Genomic DNA, 19665 nt, shown 5'->3' with positions numbered 1-19665 from the left:
TGGTGGTATACAACATCATTCCGGAGTCGGAGGCAGGAAGATCACGAGTTCAAGGCCAGTGCTGGCTATCTGGCAAGACCCTATCTTTAAAAGCACACATAATTTACTACCTGTAGTCCATAATATCAAATGTATTTGGGAGCTGGGGTTGTAGCTCAAGTAGTAGAGTACTGGGATAGCACACAGGAAGCTGTGGGTCGGGGCACTACAGGAATCCAGGCATGACGGCACATGCTTATAATCCTAGCACTTGAGATGTGAAAAGAGAAAAATCAGAAGTTTAAGGTCATCCTTGGATATAGAGCAAATTCAAGGCCACCCTGCACTCTACCTCATAAAGAAATATAATTTCATGATACCCCAGTACACACACATACACACACACACACACACACACACACACACACACACACACACACGCACATGCACACACTTCCTCCTCGTGATGTATGATGTATTTACTCCATTTTCTATCATCAGATTCTATTTTATTTAAAACTGTTCCTGGGGACACATTCAATTGAATTCACAATCCTCTAATGGGGTGGCAAACCAAGATTTTAAAACACCAGCCTAAACAATCATATGAACTGTGATTAAATAGCCCTGTGAGTGTATTTATAGCAAGTGAAAAACAGTCTGTGAAGCACATTATTCCAACTGAATCTGAGCTGCTTATTGTTTCCTAATTCTATGAAGGTACACATATAACTTAGGAATATTTAAAGTATTTTGAGAGACTTATACTTTAAATATCTAGGGAAATCTACTTCTAAGCAGATAAATCAATACTGTCACATTACTTTGGAATCCAAGCATTCCATGAATCCTGTAGTCCCCAACAACCATCGAGCCAATAATTTTCTACTTCTATGACCCAGTGCTTACAAGGAGAAAAGTACTGAGCCAATTGTGTCAACCCTTGTTATAATCGCACCCTCACAAACCAATCAGGCGGCTTCATTTCTTCCTTGTGGAGTGAGAAGTGGTTCCTGCTAGTCTCCGCAGTGGAGAATTAATGACTTTGTGTGTCTTAGTTCTGGGCTGCTAGGTAGCCACATTCACAGCTAGATGATTAACAAACGCATCTTCACGTTTGACCTGACAAGGCATAGAGACAGAGCTAGCCAGGGCACTCCTGAGCAAGACCATGGGCTGGAAACATGGACCCTTGCTTCCTTTTTCCATGTGGTACACAGAAAGAGGGAAAATGATGCGATGTTTTTAGTTTTGCCTCTGTTCTTTTTGTGACATGTATTTGGAACATTTTAAGTTGGGTGCGAGCCTGTAATCCCAGCACTTGGGAGGGAGGCTCAGCCGGAAGATTGTGAATTTCAGGCCAACTTGGACTACATAGCTAGACCCCGCCTAAAAGAAGAAAGAATAAAAGAAGAAAGGTGGGATGGGAGGAAGTAGGGAGGGAGAAAGAAAAATGTAAGTTTAGGAATCCTTCTGAGGCTTTGGAATCTAAAACAGAAATAATAGCTGGTCCTAAACTCTGCCTCCCCCTGCCCGTCATCCCCCCGCCCCACTTCCTTCTCACAGCGCAGGCTGCTGGAAAGCACCGCCCAGTGGTTTCCAGATGTTGTATCTACTTACTGTGGGCAGCCTGCTCTAAAAGCATCTCTAGACTCTAACTACCCCAGAGTTACTCTCTCCTTGTTTGTGGCTCCTGCAGAGTGAGAAAGAAGGAAACACGACCTTTCCTTTTTAGACATGAATTCCTTCTATGTACATTGTGAGAATGGAAGAATATTGGGTATTCTCCTCTTCAGACAGCCCGGGCCCATTTGTTAAATGTTCCAGTCCTGGGAGTGCCTGGAGGAGCGGGGAGTGAGCCAGGAGAGATGTCTCCAATGGTATTCAGCGAAGTATTCGATTTCTATACTGTCCACTTCTAACAAATACTGCTCTTCACCACACTATACCTGCTAGGTCTAACTCAATATTACTCCAAAATTCCCATTTTTCTCACTTCATTTGCATTCAATTTAATTCTTCAATTACCTTTCTTTTTCACTAGTATTAATATATTTTCTTCTTAGGCTTTATAAGAGAATGGACCAGAAAGTACAGCATGGCCACATTCCTGTTCACCCCTCCTCCTTACCCTGCTAGAGCGCCTTGTAGAACAGCGGGAATGACGCACATTATGCAGCATCTAGCCTTCTTGCATTAGCTCCTTTCAATCAGTACTGTGTGCCATTTCTTCCTTACCTTTCCATGGTTCTCTGCTAATTCCTGTTCATTGCTGAAGAATATGTCTCTGGATGATGCAACACAGTTTTTGAGGGCATCTTGGTTGTTTCCAAGTTTTAGCAGTTATGCTGCAAATATCTGCATGCATATTTTCACAGGAGCTCATGTGTCAAGTTCACTTGAGAAAATAAAAGGAGTGCAAATGTGAGAGCATATTGTGATAAGCCTACGTGCAGCTGTTTAGGGACCTGTTAGGCTGCTTCAGAGTAGCTGTATTGATTTGCATGCGGCTTCATCCACACTAACTTTTGGTGTTAGAGGCCTTTGGGGTTCAGCTGTTCAAAGTGATTTACAGTAGCCCCCTATTATTTAAAATTTCAGTTCCTAATGCCATGTGGTATGGAATGCCTTCTCATGTGCTTGCACCATCTTTGAGAGGGTATCTAATTCACTTCTTTTGCCCAGCTTTAATATGTTTTGGCCTGTAGTTCTTACTATATATTATATAAATATAACATAACTATAAAATAACCTATAGTATTATACAATATTACATATAATAGCACTGTAATATATGATATTGGCATACATGATTACTTTTCAGTTTTTGAATTCTAAGAGTTGCTTATGCACTTTATTTTGTCAATTGAATATGCTGCACTGAGCAACCATGAAGCTCACCTGGGCCACTCAGTGTTCTCTGACTCTACCCATGGGTGCCTGCCATGTCTCAGAACACAGCAATTAGGACTTTGTACTTCAGATGCAGCAGCAGATTGCACATGTGATCAATGTCACCTTCTCTAGGAAGCCTCCCTTTGTTGCTTCCAAGCTCCTGCCTCTTCTCTGTCTACAATCTCAGTGCTAATTTGGATTAATTTTATTTTTTGAAGCTGCCTTGTTTGTGGTTATGTGAGTGATAAGTTGAAAATATGTCATTTCCAACTTTTGACTTGACTCAATATACAACACTGTATTTTTAAATTACTAACACCGGTCAGTCCTAACGCTAGCAGGTGTGCACAATATATTTTTTCTTTTAAATTATATGTTTATTACTTAAAACACTTTTAAATTTAAGTATATTTTGATCGTATTTCTCCCCACACCCAAGTCTCCAGATCCTCTGCCCCTCCTTCCCTACCCAACTTTAAGTTATTTCTCAAAAAGCAAATATGCAATAAAACAAAACCCTCCAAAACCAAGAAAACAAAATAAAACCATACCCAAAATGAAAACAAAAGCAAACCCCCTCCCCCCGCCACACCAAACAGTCACCAAATAGAAGTACACACACAAAAAATGGATCTCATACAATGAACTACTATATGAGCTCAACTCTCTGAGGCCTTTTCTGGAATGCATAATATACCCAGCGTCTCTCTATTTTCCCTCTTCCAGCAGGTATAAACACCAATTCCGTCGTTAACCTTTACCCTAGTAACTAGGTTTTCACTCATTCATTCACTCAAAAAATAAAACATAACAAGATGAAACAGAAACTATCAATTTGAAATTGGACAAGACAAACCATCAGCAGGAAAAGAGCCCCTGAGAAACAGTCTGTAGACCGCTACTGTAGTTAAGCTCTGAGTTCAGGGAGAGGTGAGAACAAGGGAGGCAGTACAGTGTGTCATTGCTAGAGCTTAGGGCCCCTGGAAAGAGTTCAGCTCTAAAGCTGGACATGCGGCACACATCGGTGATGCCAGCATTTGAGAGGCTGAGAGTGAGAGATCATGAGTTCAAGGCCAGCCTGGGCTACAAAGAAGATCCTGACCAAAAAAAAAAAAAAAAAAAAAAAAAGTAGAAAAAGAGAAGAATGGAGGAATGGAAGGACAAAGGAAGGGAGGAATAAAGGGAGAGAGGGAAGAGAGGGAAATGGAAGACAACAAAGAGGAGGGAATGGTGAAAGGAGGAGAGATGAAGAATAAAATGTCTGGCTTTCAATAGTTTTCCACTCATCCTTTTAAAAAATTATATTATAAGTACATCACATATTAATATGTCTTTATATATTAATAGCATATCAAGGCATTGATTTTATCACAGTATATATTAGTATATGCTCATCATATTAATAGTCTACTATTAGCAGTAATATCGTGACAATATATAATTTAATCATGTGAATGAAAGTATTCAGGTAATTAGGTAACTGGCAAACCTCAGCATTAACTGGCATAGGGTAAGAGTCAAGGCGAATTTGTATTTTCATACAACTGCATCTGCCAAGAGGCTCTTATCTTCAGACAAACTTGAGCAGCAGTCACTAAAATGCTGCTGTTATATTACCAGTATGGACTAATAATTTTTATTATCAGGCCTATAATTATTATTATTGCAGTATTTACTAACCCTCTAGCAATCAATCAAGACACAGACACTTGTTGTATTTTAAAATAGCCTTAGTTAACCTGGGGCAGGGCAGATATCAATCTACTTCCCCATACTTGCCCCAATCCCATGCCATCTGCTTCTAATATTTTCTATCATGCTACCTCCCATCCATAATCCCAAATACTTGCTAATGTTCTTCATCTGGGCCAAATCTCCATCCACGCCAGCCATGTGCTTCTCCACCTAACCCATGGGGGCCTTCTTTCCCTCTCTCCTCTTCTCTGGTTTCTCTTCTTCCCAAGACTCTCTCTCTCTCCCCAAGCCCAGGAACCTTAGCCACGCCTATCCCATTTGCCCTGCTCAGTATGATGGCTTTTTATTAATTAGCATCAACATACATCAGACCAACCCACAACACTAATAAAGGTCAAGGTATCTATTTTTGTTACCAGGAGTTTTCTTAAAATTTTTGAAAATAAAAATCAAATACTTTAGAAAAGTCTCCTGACAAAGCAGAAAATTCCCCATCCCATCTGCTGTGTGAGGTCTACCCCTCTGACAAAGACACCTTCAGCCACATTTGTTTCTTACCCACGTGGTAGTTATAGCTCATCTATAATCCAAGCCTTAAAAATATGTTCTTAGTTCCGTGCTATGACGTACACAGAATGACTGTATATTTCATCAGGAATAAAAATGTCCTTCCGAGCCAGAGTTAATTACTTCTCTGGCCTTTTTTTATTTAACCAGAGGAAGGACAGGGCAAAAATTATTTGAAATCTTATTACGGCAAGAAGTCAGGGTCAGCCCAATAAATTACATGCAAACTCTTGTGTTCTCAAAACACAAAACCTGCTCAGGTTTGATGTGTTTTCCATGTGGAACTCAAGTTTCTGGAAATGCACTAAAAAGCCAGGAAGATGAAATGTCTCTGGTTTCTTTGTCATTTCTCGCATAGTTGGAAAGTTCAATGTGATAACTTAGCAACTTTTATTTTGTTCAGCATTCTGCTTTGTAGACATAACAAAGCTATGAAAGAAATCTGATGATTGCAAAACGGCCCTCAGAAAAGGAAATGTACCGACGGAAGTGGACTTGATACTTAAAGAGAACCTTGTCTGCCCGGCTGCTGACTGTCGGCTCTCTCTGTTCTCTGCAGCATGGATGACATATTGGTGGGGGCGCCTCTCTTTATGGAGCGGGAATTTGAAAGCCACCCTAGAGAAGTAGGGCAGGTCTACCTGTACCTACAAGTGAGCGCCCTCCTCTTCCAGGACCCACAGGTCCTCACCGGCACGGAGACTTTTGGGAGATTCGGCAGTTCTGTGGCCCACTTGGGGGACCTGAACCAAGATGGATACAATGGTAATTTAATTTAGAGCCATATGTGGGGCTCGCTTGCACCTTAGTACCATGGGACTGTTGCAATAGGAAGTCATGGCCGTTTAAAAGATTCTTAACTGTGAGGGCCTCGTTGTTATTGCTGACTCTTAATAAATTCTGAAAAATCTCAAGGTAAACTTAGCTTTGTATGTTTTGATTCATTTAGATATTGCATGGAGATTTTCTCACATGCGATTTCTCAATGGCGGCTTAAGAGATGTAGAAATTCGTGTATGAATAGAGTGGGGATAAGCAAATATTGGCACATTAAGAAGCATTATTACTATTTCCTTCCACCTCCGGGTGTTTGTAATGTAGCTACTTCTCCCGAAAGGTGAGGAAGGGCTCTTCCTTTTAACTGTCACATGCTTGGTTCTTTCATGACCATAGACTTCTGTTTCAATGCCCACTATAGTGGTACCCTGTCTGACCACCTAACCTAAAACAATGCTCTCTCTCCCCACTGTACCAGTTTTTTTTTCTTTTTTGGTTTTCAACACCATTTATTGCTTTAAATATTTCCTTAACTGTGTTTCTAGTCAGAATGACCATCACCTTCCCACAAAATACAAACTTACTGAATACAGGTCTTTTGAGTGTCTCACTGGCTTTGCCTCTGCTGCCTATGGCAGCACCTTAATGTGCTCTCAGCAGACACTTGTAATTGATATCATGCAATGATGCTTCCTTGCTGTTACAGAATTCCAGAAACCTCTGGAAGCTATAAGAAGCCATTTGGGCCTTGTGGCATTGCTTTTGAATTGTACTTAATTTTTTTCTAAAATTTCTTTCTTTTCTTTCTTTCTTTTTTTTTTTTTTCCTTCAAATCCGATTCTGTGTCTCTGCAGACATCGCCATTGGTGTACCCTTTGCAGGCAAGGATCAAAGAGGTATGGTGCTCATCTACAACGGAAACCCAAAAGGCTTGCATACCAAGCCTTCCCAAGTTCTGCAAGGAATGTGGGGCTCGGAGGCCATCCCTTCTGGATTTGGCTTCTCTCTAAGAGGAGACGCAGACATAGACAAGAATGATTACCCAGGTAGGATCCTCTGTCTTTTCCCACATGAGTACTCGCTTTCTGGCGAGAGTTCATGCTCTGGAAAATATATCATGCATAAGCATGTCTCTCATAAAAGATGAAGGTCAAATTTAACATGGCACAGGGTTTCTGGAATAATTCCAGAATGACTTTCACAAGCATTTAAGACAAAACAAACAGTTCCTTTATAGTCAAGAGACAATGTCAGAAAGGCAAGATGGCTTTAAAAGCTGCCTTGGACCTAAAGCTTGTCAACTGTGCAACCCAAGTTTTCATTGAGATCCCAAAGTAATGCGGTCTCCACTGGCATTAGCTGGCTTCAGACACCTGCCTAAAGCAATTTGTTTTAACTTGCTATTCCCTTTTAAGCTCAGAGTTACTATTAATCAGTGCATAACCTAAATAGTTTTTGTTGTGAGTTGCATGGTTTCAGAGAGTATTTTTCAACCATATTCATGGCCTTTCCAAAGACAGTTTAACTATTTTAAAGAGGAGAAAGAAAGAAATGGCTCATGATAGGACACATAAGCTTAGTTGATTGTCCTTTCCATGAGGGTGCATAGCAATCCATATGGCACAGATAATTCATATTTTGCAGACATCAGACATTGCTGAGAGCACATTTGCAGACACATAATAATAAGGGTTTGTCCTAAAGGATTAGTAATCATAACATTTAGCAGAGAGCTTTGGACTTCTAGGTTACATGGCTCATTGGTCACTTTTATGTTGGTTCTTTTAAGATGGTTTTCATAAATCTTAGAAAACATTAATATTTGATGACAACTTTATTTATTAAGTCCTGTCTCTTTCCACCATCCTTTTCGCTAATTGGGAATTTTCCATCTATAGCCTGCTCTCTGGTTTGGGGAAGCAGTTCAGTAAGCTGACTGTGACACTGTACATCCTTCGTTTCCATTGTTTGGTTTTTGTTTTTCCTCTGGAATTAGGCAAAACAAGACGACACAACACATTCTTATACAATCTCCAGAAAGCTTGCACAGTGCTGGCAGAGCTGCAATAAAGGGCTGGGAGGGGATTTAGATCATGTCAAGTGTGTTTATTCAAGATGTACAGTCAATGAATGTCAATGCTTTGATGGGGGAGGGTCTCCTACATAATGTCTTCGAGTTTTGACTAATTCACAAATCTAGATCCCTCATGCTGTTACTATTCCAACTCTGTCAAGGCAATTAGTAAAATCAAACTCTTGTGGTTGCAATTTCATTTTATTTAAAAAATATGGCTATTACTTCTGTCTGTCGTAAGCATCCTTTCCCCACTGGTAGTAACAGGGAACTTGACCAGCAGAATGGCTGTGCCTTCTGCAGGGTGAGGAAGTAGAGGATGTATCAATCAACCAGCCAGGACACCACTTCCGGTGAAGGCTGAACAAGGGCCAAATGAGGGTAACACAAGACACGTTTCCTATGAAATGATATTCATTCCAAGGGAATATCATAAGCTAGGGAAGGGAGGGTAGAATACGCTGGGGGTCTTCCCCGTGTCTCTTCACAAGATCTTAAAGTGCAGGCATGGCTGGTCTGGGATGTCACCCCTGGGATGAGTTGTAGGGGGATTGGGATTTGGGTTGGGGTTCTGAAACTCACCAGCTGGCCCAGGTACTTACTGAGCCTGTTTGTAAAAGTTGAAGGGACGTCACTGCTGGCTACTCTAATCTGTCAACTCTGGGAGGTGCTAAGGGATTTGAACCCAGTACTCTACTTTCAAACCGCACTTCAGAGTCTTTTTTTTTTTAAATTAATTTATTCTTGTTACATCTCAATGGTTATCCCATCCCTTGTATCCTCCCATTCTTCCCTCCCTCCCATTTTCCCCCTACTCCCCTCCCCTATGACTGTGCCTGAGGGGGATTTCCTCCCCCTTTATATGCTTATAGGGTATCAAGTCTCTTCTTGGTAGCCTGCTATCCTTCTTCTGAGTGCCACCAGCGTCTTTGTTGGCGAGTCTGCAGCAGCCAGATGAACCCTTTCCTCACTTGGCAAAAACCTTTTATCAAAGCTCCCGCATTTCTTTCCTCCTTACGAGGATATCAAGCTAAGCAGCAACTCTTTTTTCCCAGATCATTCTTGTGTCCTTACTACCAATGTAAGATAAGAACATACCACAGGCTACAGCCTCATCTGGAAGAACTGAGTGAGGAAGGCTCATTGAAAGATATTTCATTTTTCAGGCCCTGGTCTACAATTATTGGAAATTATCTGTGCAGTCATAATAATATTTTTCCAACTTTCACTTAAAGCATACTATCGGGTGGGTCTTGTGGTGCACGTCTTTACTCCCAGCACTCGGGAGGTAGAGGCAGGCGGATCTTTGTGAGTTTGAGGCTAGCCTAACCAACAGTCCAGGACAGCCAGGGCCAGACAGAGAAACCCTGTCTCAAAAAACAAAGCAAAAGAAAACAAACAAACAAACCAAAAACCCATAAAATAACAACAAAAACACTATCACAGTTAAAGGTCAAAGTACATTTTAAATTTTTAAAATATTTATATTAAGGTTAAAAGACTATCTCAAGTTGCCCTCTGACCTCTACATGTGTGTATGCTGACACACACACACACATACACACACACACACACACACACACACACACACACACACACACACACAAAATAAATAAATAAATAAATTTTAATGAAACTTCTCTTAAGACAACACAGAGGCAGGAGCTCACCAGGCCCTGGAAAGGCTTGTCATCTCCCCTCCCTTTGCTCTCCACCACTTTTTCCTCTCTTCTCCTCTGCTCCCCTCCTCTGTCCTGTCCTCTTTTCTCCTCTCCTCTCTACCGTTCTCTCCTCCACTTCTTCCCCCATCCCTATTTTCTCCCCTCCCCCACTGGCCTCTCTCCCTCCTCTCATTCTCCTAAGGTCACTTTTCTCTCCTCCCAGTTTTTCCTCTCCCCTCTCCTCCTCTTCCTTCCCCTCCCCTCGCCATTTGATCCCCTCTTTTGTATCCCACACTCCTCTCTCCTTCCTCTTGCTCTCCTTGCTTGCCTCTCTTCTCGTCAGCTCTCCTCTCCTCCCCTTCCTCTCCTCCTTTTTCCTTCTTCCCCGCTCTCTCCAGACCAGAGTTCTCTGTACCCAGCATGAGCTGTTTCTGCTCCTAACTCGAGGGATGACAAGTTTCACTTGAATCCACTTCGAGTCTGCAACTCATCTTAGCCTAACGTCCTCTGGGAAGAACTTGGATAGACTCTGAGACAAAGGGTGATATTTTCCAAAACAGACAAGAGCTGACTTGTAGACTATGCAGGCTTCCCTGGAAGCATCCAGTATGGCAACCCCACCAAGCCAATAAAAGAAAAATGACCCCAGAGAATAATAGTGGCAGCAAGAAACAAGAATAGCTCAAAGGACATTATCACGGGAAATGAAATACTGATTTTACATCTCAGCCTTGCTTTTATGTCAGTTGTCTTAGTTTAGAGGTTTAGAAGAAAGGTAAGTAAGACACTGCATTCTGTCAAACAGCACATGTTCTGCTCTTCTCTGACACAGTGTGTCGTGGCCAGACAAGTTGCTGCCTTCCCAACCGTAAAACCACAGGCAACACTTAGAACAAAGGGCAGAGATGATGTCATCAGTGGAGTGACACTTGCTGTCCTGGAGGGGCTGCTCCTCACTGGCTGTAGATGACCTCTAAGTTGACCTATGAAGGCTGAGTATCCGATAGCCATGCTGGGGAGGCAGGGGAGGAAACCATGGAGAGAGTATATGACCCGGAACAGCTCCAAGGCATCCAGAGTAACTGACAAATCATGAGGCAGAAGGCAGAGAGACAACCTGGAGCCAGCCTGAGAGGCCATTTTTGCATGCCTTCTGCAGTGATGGGGAAAGGACACACCTGTATGTTTCACACTAGCCTCAGTGTGGGAACTGGATAGATAGGGCGCTATATGATACGGCTCGGTGGAAGATGAAAGTGACCTTGATCTTGGTTGTGATGGAATGGTCATAGGGACATAGGCAAATGAAGAGCAATCTTGGTAGGAGAGTAACTGTTCTATGTACAGGGTAAGGAGAGGGGATTTTTTTTTTTTTTTTTTGGGAATGGCTTCCAGTTCACAGACTTTGGCAACTAGCTACGTGACGGTGCCATTCCAAACTCATAGAAACAGTAAACACTGAGGAGTTCCAGAGCTATGGCAGAGGCGATGAGTTGTAAACACTGTGTGTCTGGGATAACTTGGCCATCCGGTGACAGGGTGGAGGAGGGGTGGGGTGCAGTACGTTGGGAGCATGGGCCTTATCCAGGGCTGCAGGCCTAGAGGACGTGGGCACTGAAGTGGTGGCTGTGTGAGGTGCCAGTCTGAGGGGGCAATTCAGACACAGTAAGAGTTCACATCTGTGAAGTTACCATCTGGAGCCTCTGCTGAAGACTGTGAGAACCTTCTTAGCCTGCCGAGCATTTATTGCTCAGTTGCACCAAATATGTTCAAGAAGTGACAGACAGCCTTCACGCTGGACTGACAGATAATACATTTTGTGCTTTGGCGTGCTCTCTGTCCCTGTATTGTGGTGCAGTGGTGCAGTGGTGTTAGTGGTGTGTGTGTGTGTGTGTGTGTGTGTGTGTGTGTGTGTGTGTGTGTGTGTGTTAGAGTGCATGTGTGCCAACATGTGAGTGCATGCTCCTGTGGAGGCTAGAATATGATGTCAAGGATTTTCTTCATCAATCACTCTCCACCTTATCGCCCTGAACCAGGGTCTCTCACTGAACTGGTACCTTGCTGCTTTCATCGGGCTAGGAGCTCTCAGAATCCATCTGTCTCCACCTGACAATGCTGGGGTTATTGGTGTATACACAGCCACGCCCAGGTCTTCCTCCTATTCTTTTTTCACATGAATGTTGAGGAATTTGAACTCAGATCCTCATGCTGGCAAAGCAAGGGCTTCTACCCACTCAGCCACCTCCCCTGCCCCCCAAATCTTAGCTTTCTTCAGGAATACCATAGAATGTGAAAGTTTGCAAATTCATGAAATACTTACATCTTGAAAATGAAGCTTTTTGGGGGGAATAGAAAGGAATAAAATACACTCACAAAAAATTAAAATACTATTGAATAATATGCTTGTGAATTATATATTATATATTATGAGAGAAATAGTGTTAGTCTTTAGAAATTTTATAATCATTTGGTCTTAATTACATGCACTGCCAGAGAAAATGCCCAGGCTCTGTAGTTTCATAAACAGGCACCTCCGATCCCCTGATTACTTCCAGACCATAAGCCGGTTCCAAAATAAAAACTGATGCACAAGATACAATTCAGGCTTCACCCAGTCAAGGAGCAAGTGAGGGCAGATTCATCCAGCAGGGAATTGCTCCACTAGGGAAGGCCAAAGGCACACTTGAGCATCCACACAGGGGCACAATCTTCATGGCTCCATTCCAAGCCAATCAGAAATGAGACCCGCAAGCCTTTACCTCCTCAAACTTGTTCCCTGCAGAATCTATGAGGGGAAAACTGCAAAGAGAAACAGATTTAAAATTCTAGGTTTGGACCAGGCCAACTTTTTGAACTTGTTACTAGTCGGAAAACAACAAAAATTGATGCTTACCAACAATGATGGCTCCCAAAGTTACTGATCATCTATGGAGGACTTAATCCTGCCCCTCGTTGTAATATAACTTAGCAGCATAATACTATTGGTTCCAATTGTCCTTACTGCCTGCCAGATAGCCTTTCTAGACAGCCTGTTACTAAACCTCACCATGTCAGTGGCAGGGCACACACACACACACACATGTTATGTCAATTCACAAAGAGCAGCAAGAACCCTTAACAACCTTAATACAATCTTGCTGCTCTCTACAGAGAGAAAGGGTAAGGCCGAGTGTCACTGCTCTAATTCAGCAAGTTCAATACATCATGTATGCAGATATAGGTGAGTATATACCATTTGAGTCTTTCTGCTTCTGGGTTAAATCACTCATTATGATCATTTCTAGCTCAATCCATTTGTCCACAAATTTCGGGAATTCCTTGTTTTTAATAGCTGAGTAGTATTCCATAGTGTATATGTACCACAGTTTCTTTATCCATTCTTCTACTGAGGGACACTTAGGCTGTTTCCATGTTCTGGCTATTATGAATAAGGCTGCTATGAACATGGTTGAACAAATGTTCTTGTTGTGTGCTGGAGCATCTTCTGGATATATTCCAAGGAGTGGAATAGCTGGGTCTTGAGGAAGCCCTATTCCCAGTTTTCTGAGATAGCACCAGATAGATTTCCAAAGTGGCTGTACTAGTTTGCATTCCCAAAGGCACCAGCCAAGGACAGTATAGGCGGTAAATTTTAAACCCCTATCCAGATCTCCATACTTGAGTGGAGAGTGGGGTATGACTTTTACACAAACTCTGGTGCCTCATATTTGACCATGTCCCCTGGAGGGGGAGACCTGGTAGCACTCAGAGGAAGGATAGCAGGTTACCAAGAAGAGACTTGATACCCTATGAGCATATACAGGGGGAGGAAATCCCCCTCAGGAACAGTCATAGGGGAGGGGAATAAGGGGAAAATGGGAGGGAGGGAAGAATGGGAGGATACAAGGGATGGGATAACCACTAAGATGTAACAAGAATAAATTAATTTAAAAAATTTTAAAAATACATCATGTATTCAAGCAGGGCTACTCTGTCACCCTATGTTTGGAAGGAGCTATGTCAGCAATGAGCAAACATGAGGCCAACTGTATTATTAACACTTTTGCATTTATAATCATGAGTGTGTGTGGTGGTGGTGGTATATGTGTACATGTGTGCGTGCTATTGCAGGTAACCATATATTCATAGAAGCCAGAGGAGGCCATTGAGTGGCCTGATGTATCACTCTCTGCCTTATTTCCTTGAAGCAGGGACTTTCACTGGATCTGGTGCTAGGCTGGCATCCAGCGAGCATCAGTAATCCTCCTGCCTCTACCCTTCCTACGCAGCACTGAGGTTACAGGCTCTACAGCCGCTCCAAGTTTTCAACTATAACTGCTTATCTCTAAGAGTGACAGGCACGCTAGACACTGTGCAGAAGAGAAATTAAAGTATATTCATTTGAATACTATTCTTAGATTCTTCTCACAGATACATGTACATATGTGTGATGGTCTATTTTACATGCTTATGTGTACATAAAGCAGAAGTATGTACAATGAGATTGGATGGCACTACACTTCATTGTTTTAAACATGTCAAACCTATATTATCCTAGTAAGGTTAGCAGGGCATATGTGAACAGGAAGGGGCACTCAGACCACAGGTGTTCAGACTTCTACTAACTGGCGTGACACTCAAGAACCATTTGACTTCTGTGAGCTTCTACTCTTCAGAGGTGTTTGCAGTATTGTGTGCATTTCTACTTTTAAGTTGGGAAGAGAGTTTTACAAAATATTGCGCATATCTTAAGATAGCAATCGAATCTGACAGAGTCAAAACCACTTCATCACAGTTATGTTGGCTGCCAGAAAACTCTGGGAAACTGCATTCTACTAGGCTAAAGATAGACAGCCCAGGTTGAAAATGTGACCTTTCTGATTTCTAGCTGCCAGGGGTCCTGCTCAAACTATGGCACCAGCCAAGGGCAATATAGGCAGTAAACTTCGAACTCCTACCCAGATCTAGCTGATGGACAAGACATTCTCCACCATTGAGTGGAGAATGGGGTCTGACTTTCATGCAAACTCTGGTGCCCCATTTTTGACCATGTCCCCTGGATGAGGAGGCCTAGTGGTACTCAGAGGAAGGATAGCAGGCTACCAAGAAGAGACTTGATACCATATGAATATATAGAGAGGGAGGAGGTCCCCCTCAGTCACAGTCATAGGGGAAGGGAGTAGGGGGAAAGCGGGAGGGAGGGAGGAATAGGAGGATACAAGGGATGGGCCAACAATTGAGATGTAATATGAATAAATTAATAAAATATTTTTAAAAGATCAAAGTTGGCACCAAAGAGCATCTAGGGTTAGAATTGCTCTTTACACATTAAAAAAAAAAAAGAGTAAGAAAATGCCTTAACCTTAGTTTCCACACCTGTAAAATTAGAAAAAGAATGTGTGGATGTAAAAATTAAATGGCGTAGGATGGGGAAGGTGGTTTAATGGCCAATAGAACTCAGTGTACAAGTATGAGGACCTGAGTTCAAATCTCCCACATAAGAGCTGGGAGTGTCCATTCATATACAGGCAACTTTAAGGTTATAAGGGTAAGAACAGAATGCTAGGGCTTGCTAGCCGCCAGCCTGGCTCTAGGATCAGTGAGAGACTGTGTCTCAAGAAAGAAAGTTACAGAATGAAATAGCAAGACACCTTTATCCTGGTCTAGCCTATGAGTATGCACACCACCTCATATGGATGGGCATATGACACATAAATTGGCTAGCTTGTATGTCACAAATGGACATCACATGAACTTAAATTCGGATTATATACATCACTTAAGGAATGGATACGCGACACTTGATTTTTAAAACTATGTATTTTGGAGATCCACTTTTTTCTTTGGCTCCTAAGGCACATTCTTTTCTTTTGCTTGAATAAACAAACTTCCCTAACTTAACCTAGAGGGATATGTCTGTCTCCTCCACCCCAAATAGGAATACGAGTCAGGTTCTAGCTACTGTGAGCTCTCTGGTTAGTAAGCCCTCATCAAGAATTTCCCCTATATTCTGTGGCTCACTATCTCCTGTGATGACACAACCCCCCTCACCCTACATCACTGCTGCCCCTGGGTATCAGGGACTTCTCTCAGGGCTGTGTGTGATTTACTTGGTGGCAGAGATTAGGCAATGCACTTACTCCCCTGTGCCATAACCATTTCAATATGTAATTATATCCCAATTAGAGCTGACCTCCTATGTGATGACTGGAAATTGAGAAAAACACCTTCTAAAGTGTGTAGATGAAAGGTAGGCTAACCGTGGGAATGACAAGCTCTGAAGGAGCACAAGGGAGTGGAAGAGACTAAGGAAGAGGTGAGCGTGAAAGGCAATGCAAATATTGATGCAGGACAGTATAGAAAAGTCTATACCATGTGAGGGGAGATTGAGTTACAGAACTATAGACATTCATTTATAAAAATAACGTATGGAAAATCTCTCTCACATTTATGGGATTACATTTCTTAGATGTTTGGTATGTAGAAAGTGTTGTCACTGACACGCACACACACACACACACACACACAACTAGGAATCACAGATATCTTCATCTGAAAACCAAAATGGAGTTGTGTTTAACTTTCTCTGTGGGTTCTTACTGGAAGCCAAGGGCTGACCAGAGGATCTTGTGTACATTAATTGAGTGAAAACATGTCAGAGACGAAACAGCTGTAATTGTTGGGAATCCTAAAAGCCAATGATCTCGTTTAATCCTCTTAACCATGACTGCACAGCAACGGAGGCTGCCAAATACATAGGCCAGGCATCAGAGGGCGGAGGAAGGAAGGGCAGACTCCACTGAGAAACACAAATCTTACAAGCAATAAAAACCGGAGAAAACATGGGCTGAGGGCCAAGACTATCATTGTCTTGTTCGGGCTCCTAATATATGATGATTATATCATGAGGCCATTTCAGACAATTACACTCAATGAAATAAAATGACCCATCTGTTTTAGTGATTGCGGGGGTGGAGTGGGATGGGGGGTAGGATGGAGGGAGCCAGAAGGAGGGAGGGGGAGGGAGAGAGGGAGGAGGAGACAGAGCAAGAATGCATACAATGTAAGTAAGTAAGTGAGCTAGGCCAACCTCTACATGAGGGGAAAGAAAGGGGATGATGTAGTTTCATTAAACTTTAAAGGACCTTGAACCCATTGATTTGAAGTTTAGCTGAACTGCATTAAAATCATGTAGTTTAGGTACACTTCTCATGGTGTTTCTAAACCATATGAACAAAGCAAATATGACATCCTTACTGGGGCATGATGCTCATAAATATAACATTTTAGGGGTTAGAATATTGATGCTCTTGTAAACATAGCCTATGAATTTAAATGGAATGGAATTGATTCAACTGAATGAGTTCTTTAGCTTGAATCAAGCCAAAAAGCATAGAGAGAGGTAAAGGGTCTCAGATCTTGAGCTACATTCCCCAGTGAGGCTTAGCAATTTTGCATCTCTGGGCCTTATTTTCCCTAAGAAAGACAGGTGTATGAGTTGCTACTCCAAAGGTCTGACCCTCAGGATCTCAGATGGTTGTAGGTTTCCCCTACAAACAGCATTCTACATAACTGTACTTTAGTAGCCATCAACTAATAAATAGATATATTAGAAATTCAATAAGGCTGAATTATTTTTAGTTCTTACGTTATTTTCTCCCCACTCTAGATCCAACCAAGTGTCCTGCATAACTTTGGTCAGGTTTTCTTACTTCAGTCTCTGACACCCCTTTGGTTTTTCATTTGCCATCACAACCTTGACACATTTGAAGGATCTTGGCCAGACATCTTGAAGAGCACTGTCAGGTTTGCCTAGAATGAGACTGAGGTCCTCTGTTTGACAAGATGAACAAGCACCCAATGGTGTTGCACCCTTCTGGATGTATCCTGCCAAGGGTGTGATGGCTGCTGTCTTCTTGCACCTGTTTTCCTTGCCGCAGGGGATGTCCTTTGTCAGAATTACTGACAAACTGTGAAGTATCTAAATTCATTCTATATCTAAATTTATTTGCTATAACTCTAACATAGGAAAATATACATAATCATTTATTCATATATGTTTGTTTATTAATGCTACTATGGAATCATATATAGTTATTTAATTTTTGTGTCACATTCCATTCCTATGCCCATTTATGTTGCTGAATTTGCCACAAAATGAGTGACTGGAAAACCCTTCTTGTGGGTTGCGCTGACTTTTTAAATTTTCCCGTCTTTCTATAAGTATTGCCATGCCCTAGAACACCCCACAGTATTCCAGGATCGTTATTTTAATTTTTTCCTCACAGACATTGCAGTCGACTTTTCTTTATGAAGCCGTGGTTCTTTCCTTTCTTTTTTCTTTAAAAGAGATTATCTGACATTCAAGATCCAGACACCAAGCATTCACAGGGCTACTAGAATGCCAAACACAAAACCTATTATCTGTTGAATTAAATAAGCTGCTTTACCCCATACCATCCGTCTGCTGTGATCTGTTCTCACTTAACCTGTCTGTCTCAAAACATTAATATTAGCTGAAATCAGCAAATTACATATTTCACCACAAAGCTAAACTTGGTGTGTCAGAATTTCTTCACTGTATTTGTTAATAACGTACTCAGGTATCATAAAAATTGCTCAGCTAATGTCTTGAACTGCTTCTAATTTTCCTTATTTTTAAAATGGTAGTAGACTAGTGATAATGTGACTTTGAAAAGAGATCATGTTTTGAGGAGTACAATCATTCATTCATTTAACAAATACATACTAAGTGCCCTCCATGTGCCTTGCACTCTTCTAGATGAAGAGGATGCAGGACTGAGTGAAACAATGATTAAGTTCTCTGGGCCTGAGTTCCAATTCTGCAGGTGACAGTAGCTGCAATGGGACCTTGACAACTGACTGCACCCTGGAGCCTCAGTTTTCTCATGAGTAAAACATACATAACACATAATAGTAATTTCCTTAAAGAGAATGTTTTAAGGTCCAGTTAGATAATATGAATATTTTTACTAATATTCATCATAAATGACATAGTAACATTATGTGGTCATAATCTATGCCCTTAGGGAACACTGTAGTCAAGGAGACAAAGCATCTAATAGTTGGCTGGGATACAAGGCAACAGGAGACAACTTTTTAAAACTTTTTTCATACAATATATTCTGTTTCTAAATTAGGATTTTATTTTAATTTTATGTACTTTCGTGTTTTGTCTGCATTTATGTCTGATACTATGGAACTGAGTTATAGAAAGCTGTGAGCTGTCGTGTGGGTGCTGGGAATTGAGGCCAGGTCAAGAGCAGCCAGTGCTTTTAACCACTGAGCCATCTCTCCAGCACTCAGGAGACAACTTCTAAGAAGGTTGAATGTGGGTGAATTTGGGGGCCGACAGCTGGGGGGAAAGCCCAGTCATAAGAACTTGCTAGGACCCTCACCAAAAAGGCTTATATGATGTAAAGTAAATAAATCTAAAATAAATAAATTTAATAAGAATTTTTAAAAAGGCTTACATGGTGGCATGTGTCTGTAGTCCCAGCAGTGGGGATGTGTAAAAGGAAGGTGCATGGGACTGCATGGCAACCAGCTTAGCCTAATTGACCAGTCCCAAACCAATGAGAGACAAGGTGGGAAGCTGCTGGATGACATCTGTGGTTGCATACATCCATGAACACACACACACACACACACACACACACACACACACCACAGTGCTACTAAAATGATAAAAGTCTCTCTATGGGAGAATTAGGTTAAACAAGGTCCCCAAATATAAGTGATCATAAACAATTATATTAAGAAGCAACCGAGAAGGACCCAGCATGAGCAAAGACTCAGATGGCATGTCAAGAGTTTCCCCCATGATCCCATGACAAGAAAACTAAAGATGACTCTCTGGAGTAGACAGATTGAAACAGTGAGTGGAAAGAGAAGCCACAGATGATGCCTCAGCAGTGGGTCATATGTCTTCAATATGTTATGACCATCATCTGACAAAAACAATTTCCCGCTCTCGAGAAGCCTCCACTATTTCAAGGGACAGAGGACTGTGAACTA

General features: G+C 41.8%; 1 protein-coding gene across 1 annotated transcript in view; it reads left to right on the top strand.

Moving 5' to 3' along the window:
- ITGA8 (integrin subunit alpha 8) overlaps positions 1-19665 on the top strand; it is a 175697-nt gene that overhangs the window by 55853 nt on the left and 100179 nt on the right. Inside the window, 2 exon segments of the mRNA XM_084781250.1 lie at positions 5696-5901; positions 6768-6959. Coding sequence (XP_084637376.1) covers positions 5696-5901; positions 6768-6959 — 398 coding nt within the window.

Source organism: Acomys minous (assembly GCF_964271855.1).
Source record: "Acomys minous genome assembly, chromosome: 5".
Taxonomy (NCBI): domain Eukaryota; kingdom Metazoa; phylum Chordata; class Mammalia; order Rodentia; family Muridae; genus Acomys; species Acomys minous.
The sequence above is the reverse complement of the archived record's forward strand: the minus strand, read 5'-3'. Positions and strand labels throughout refer to the sequence as shown.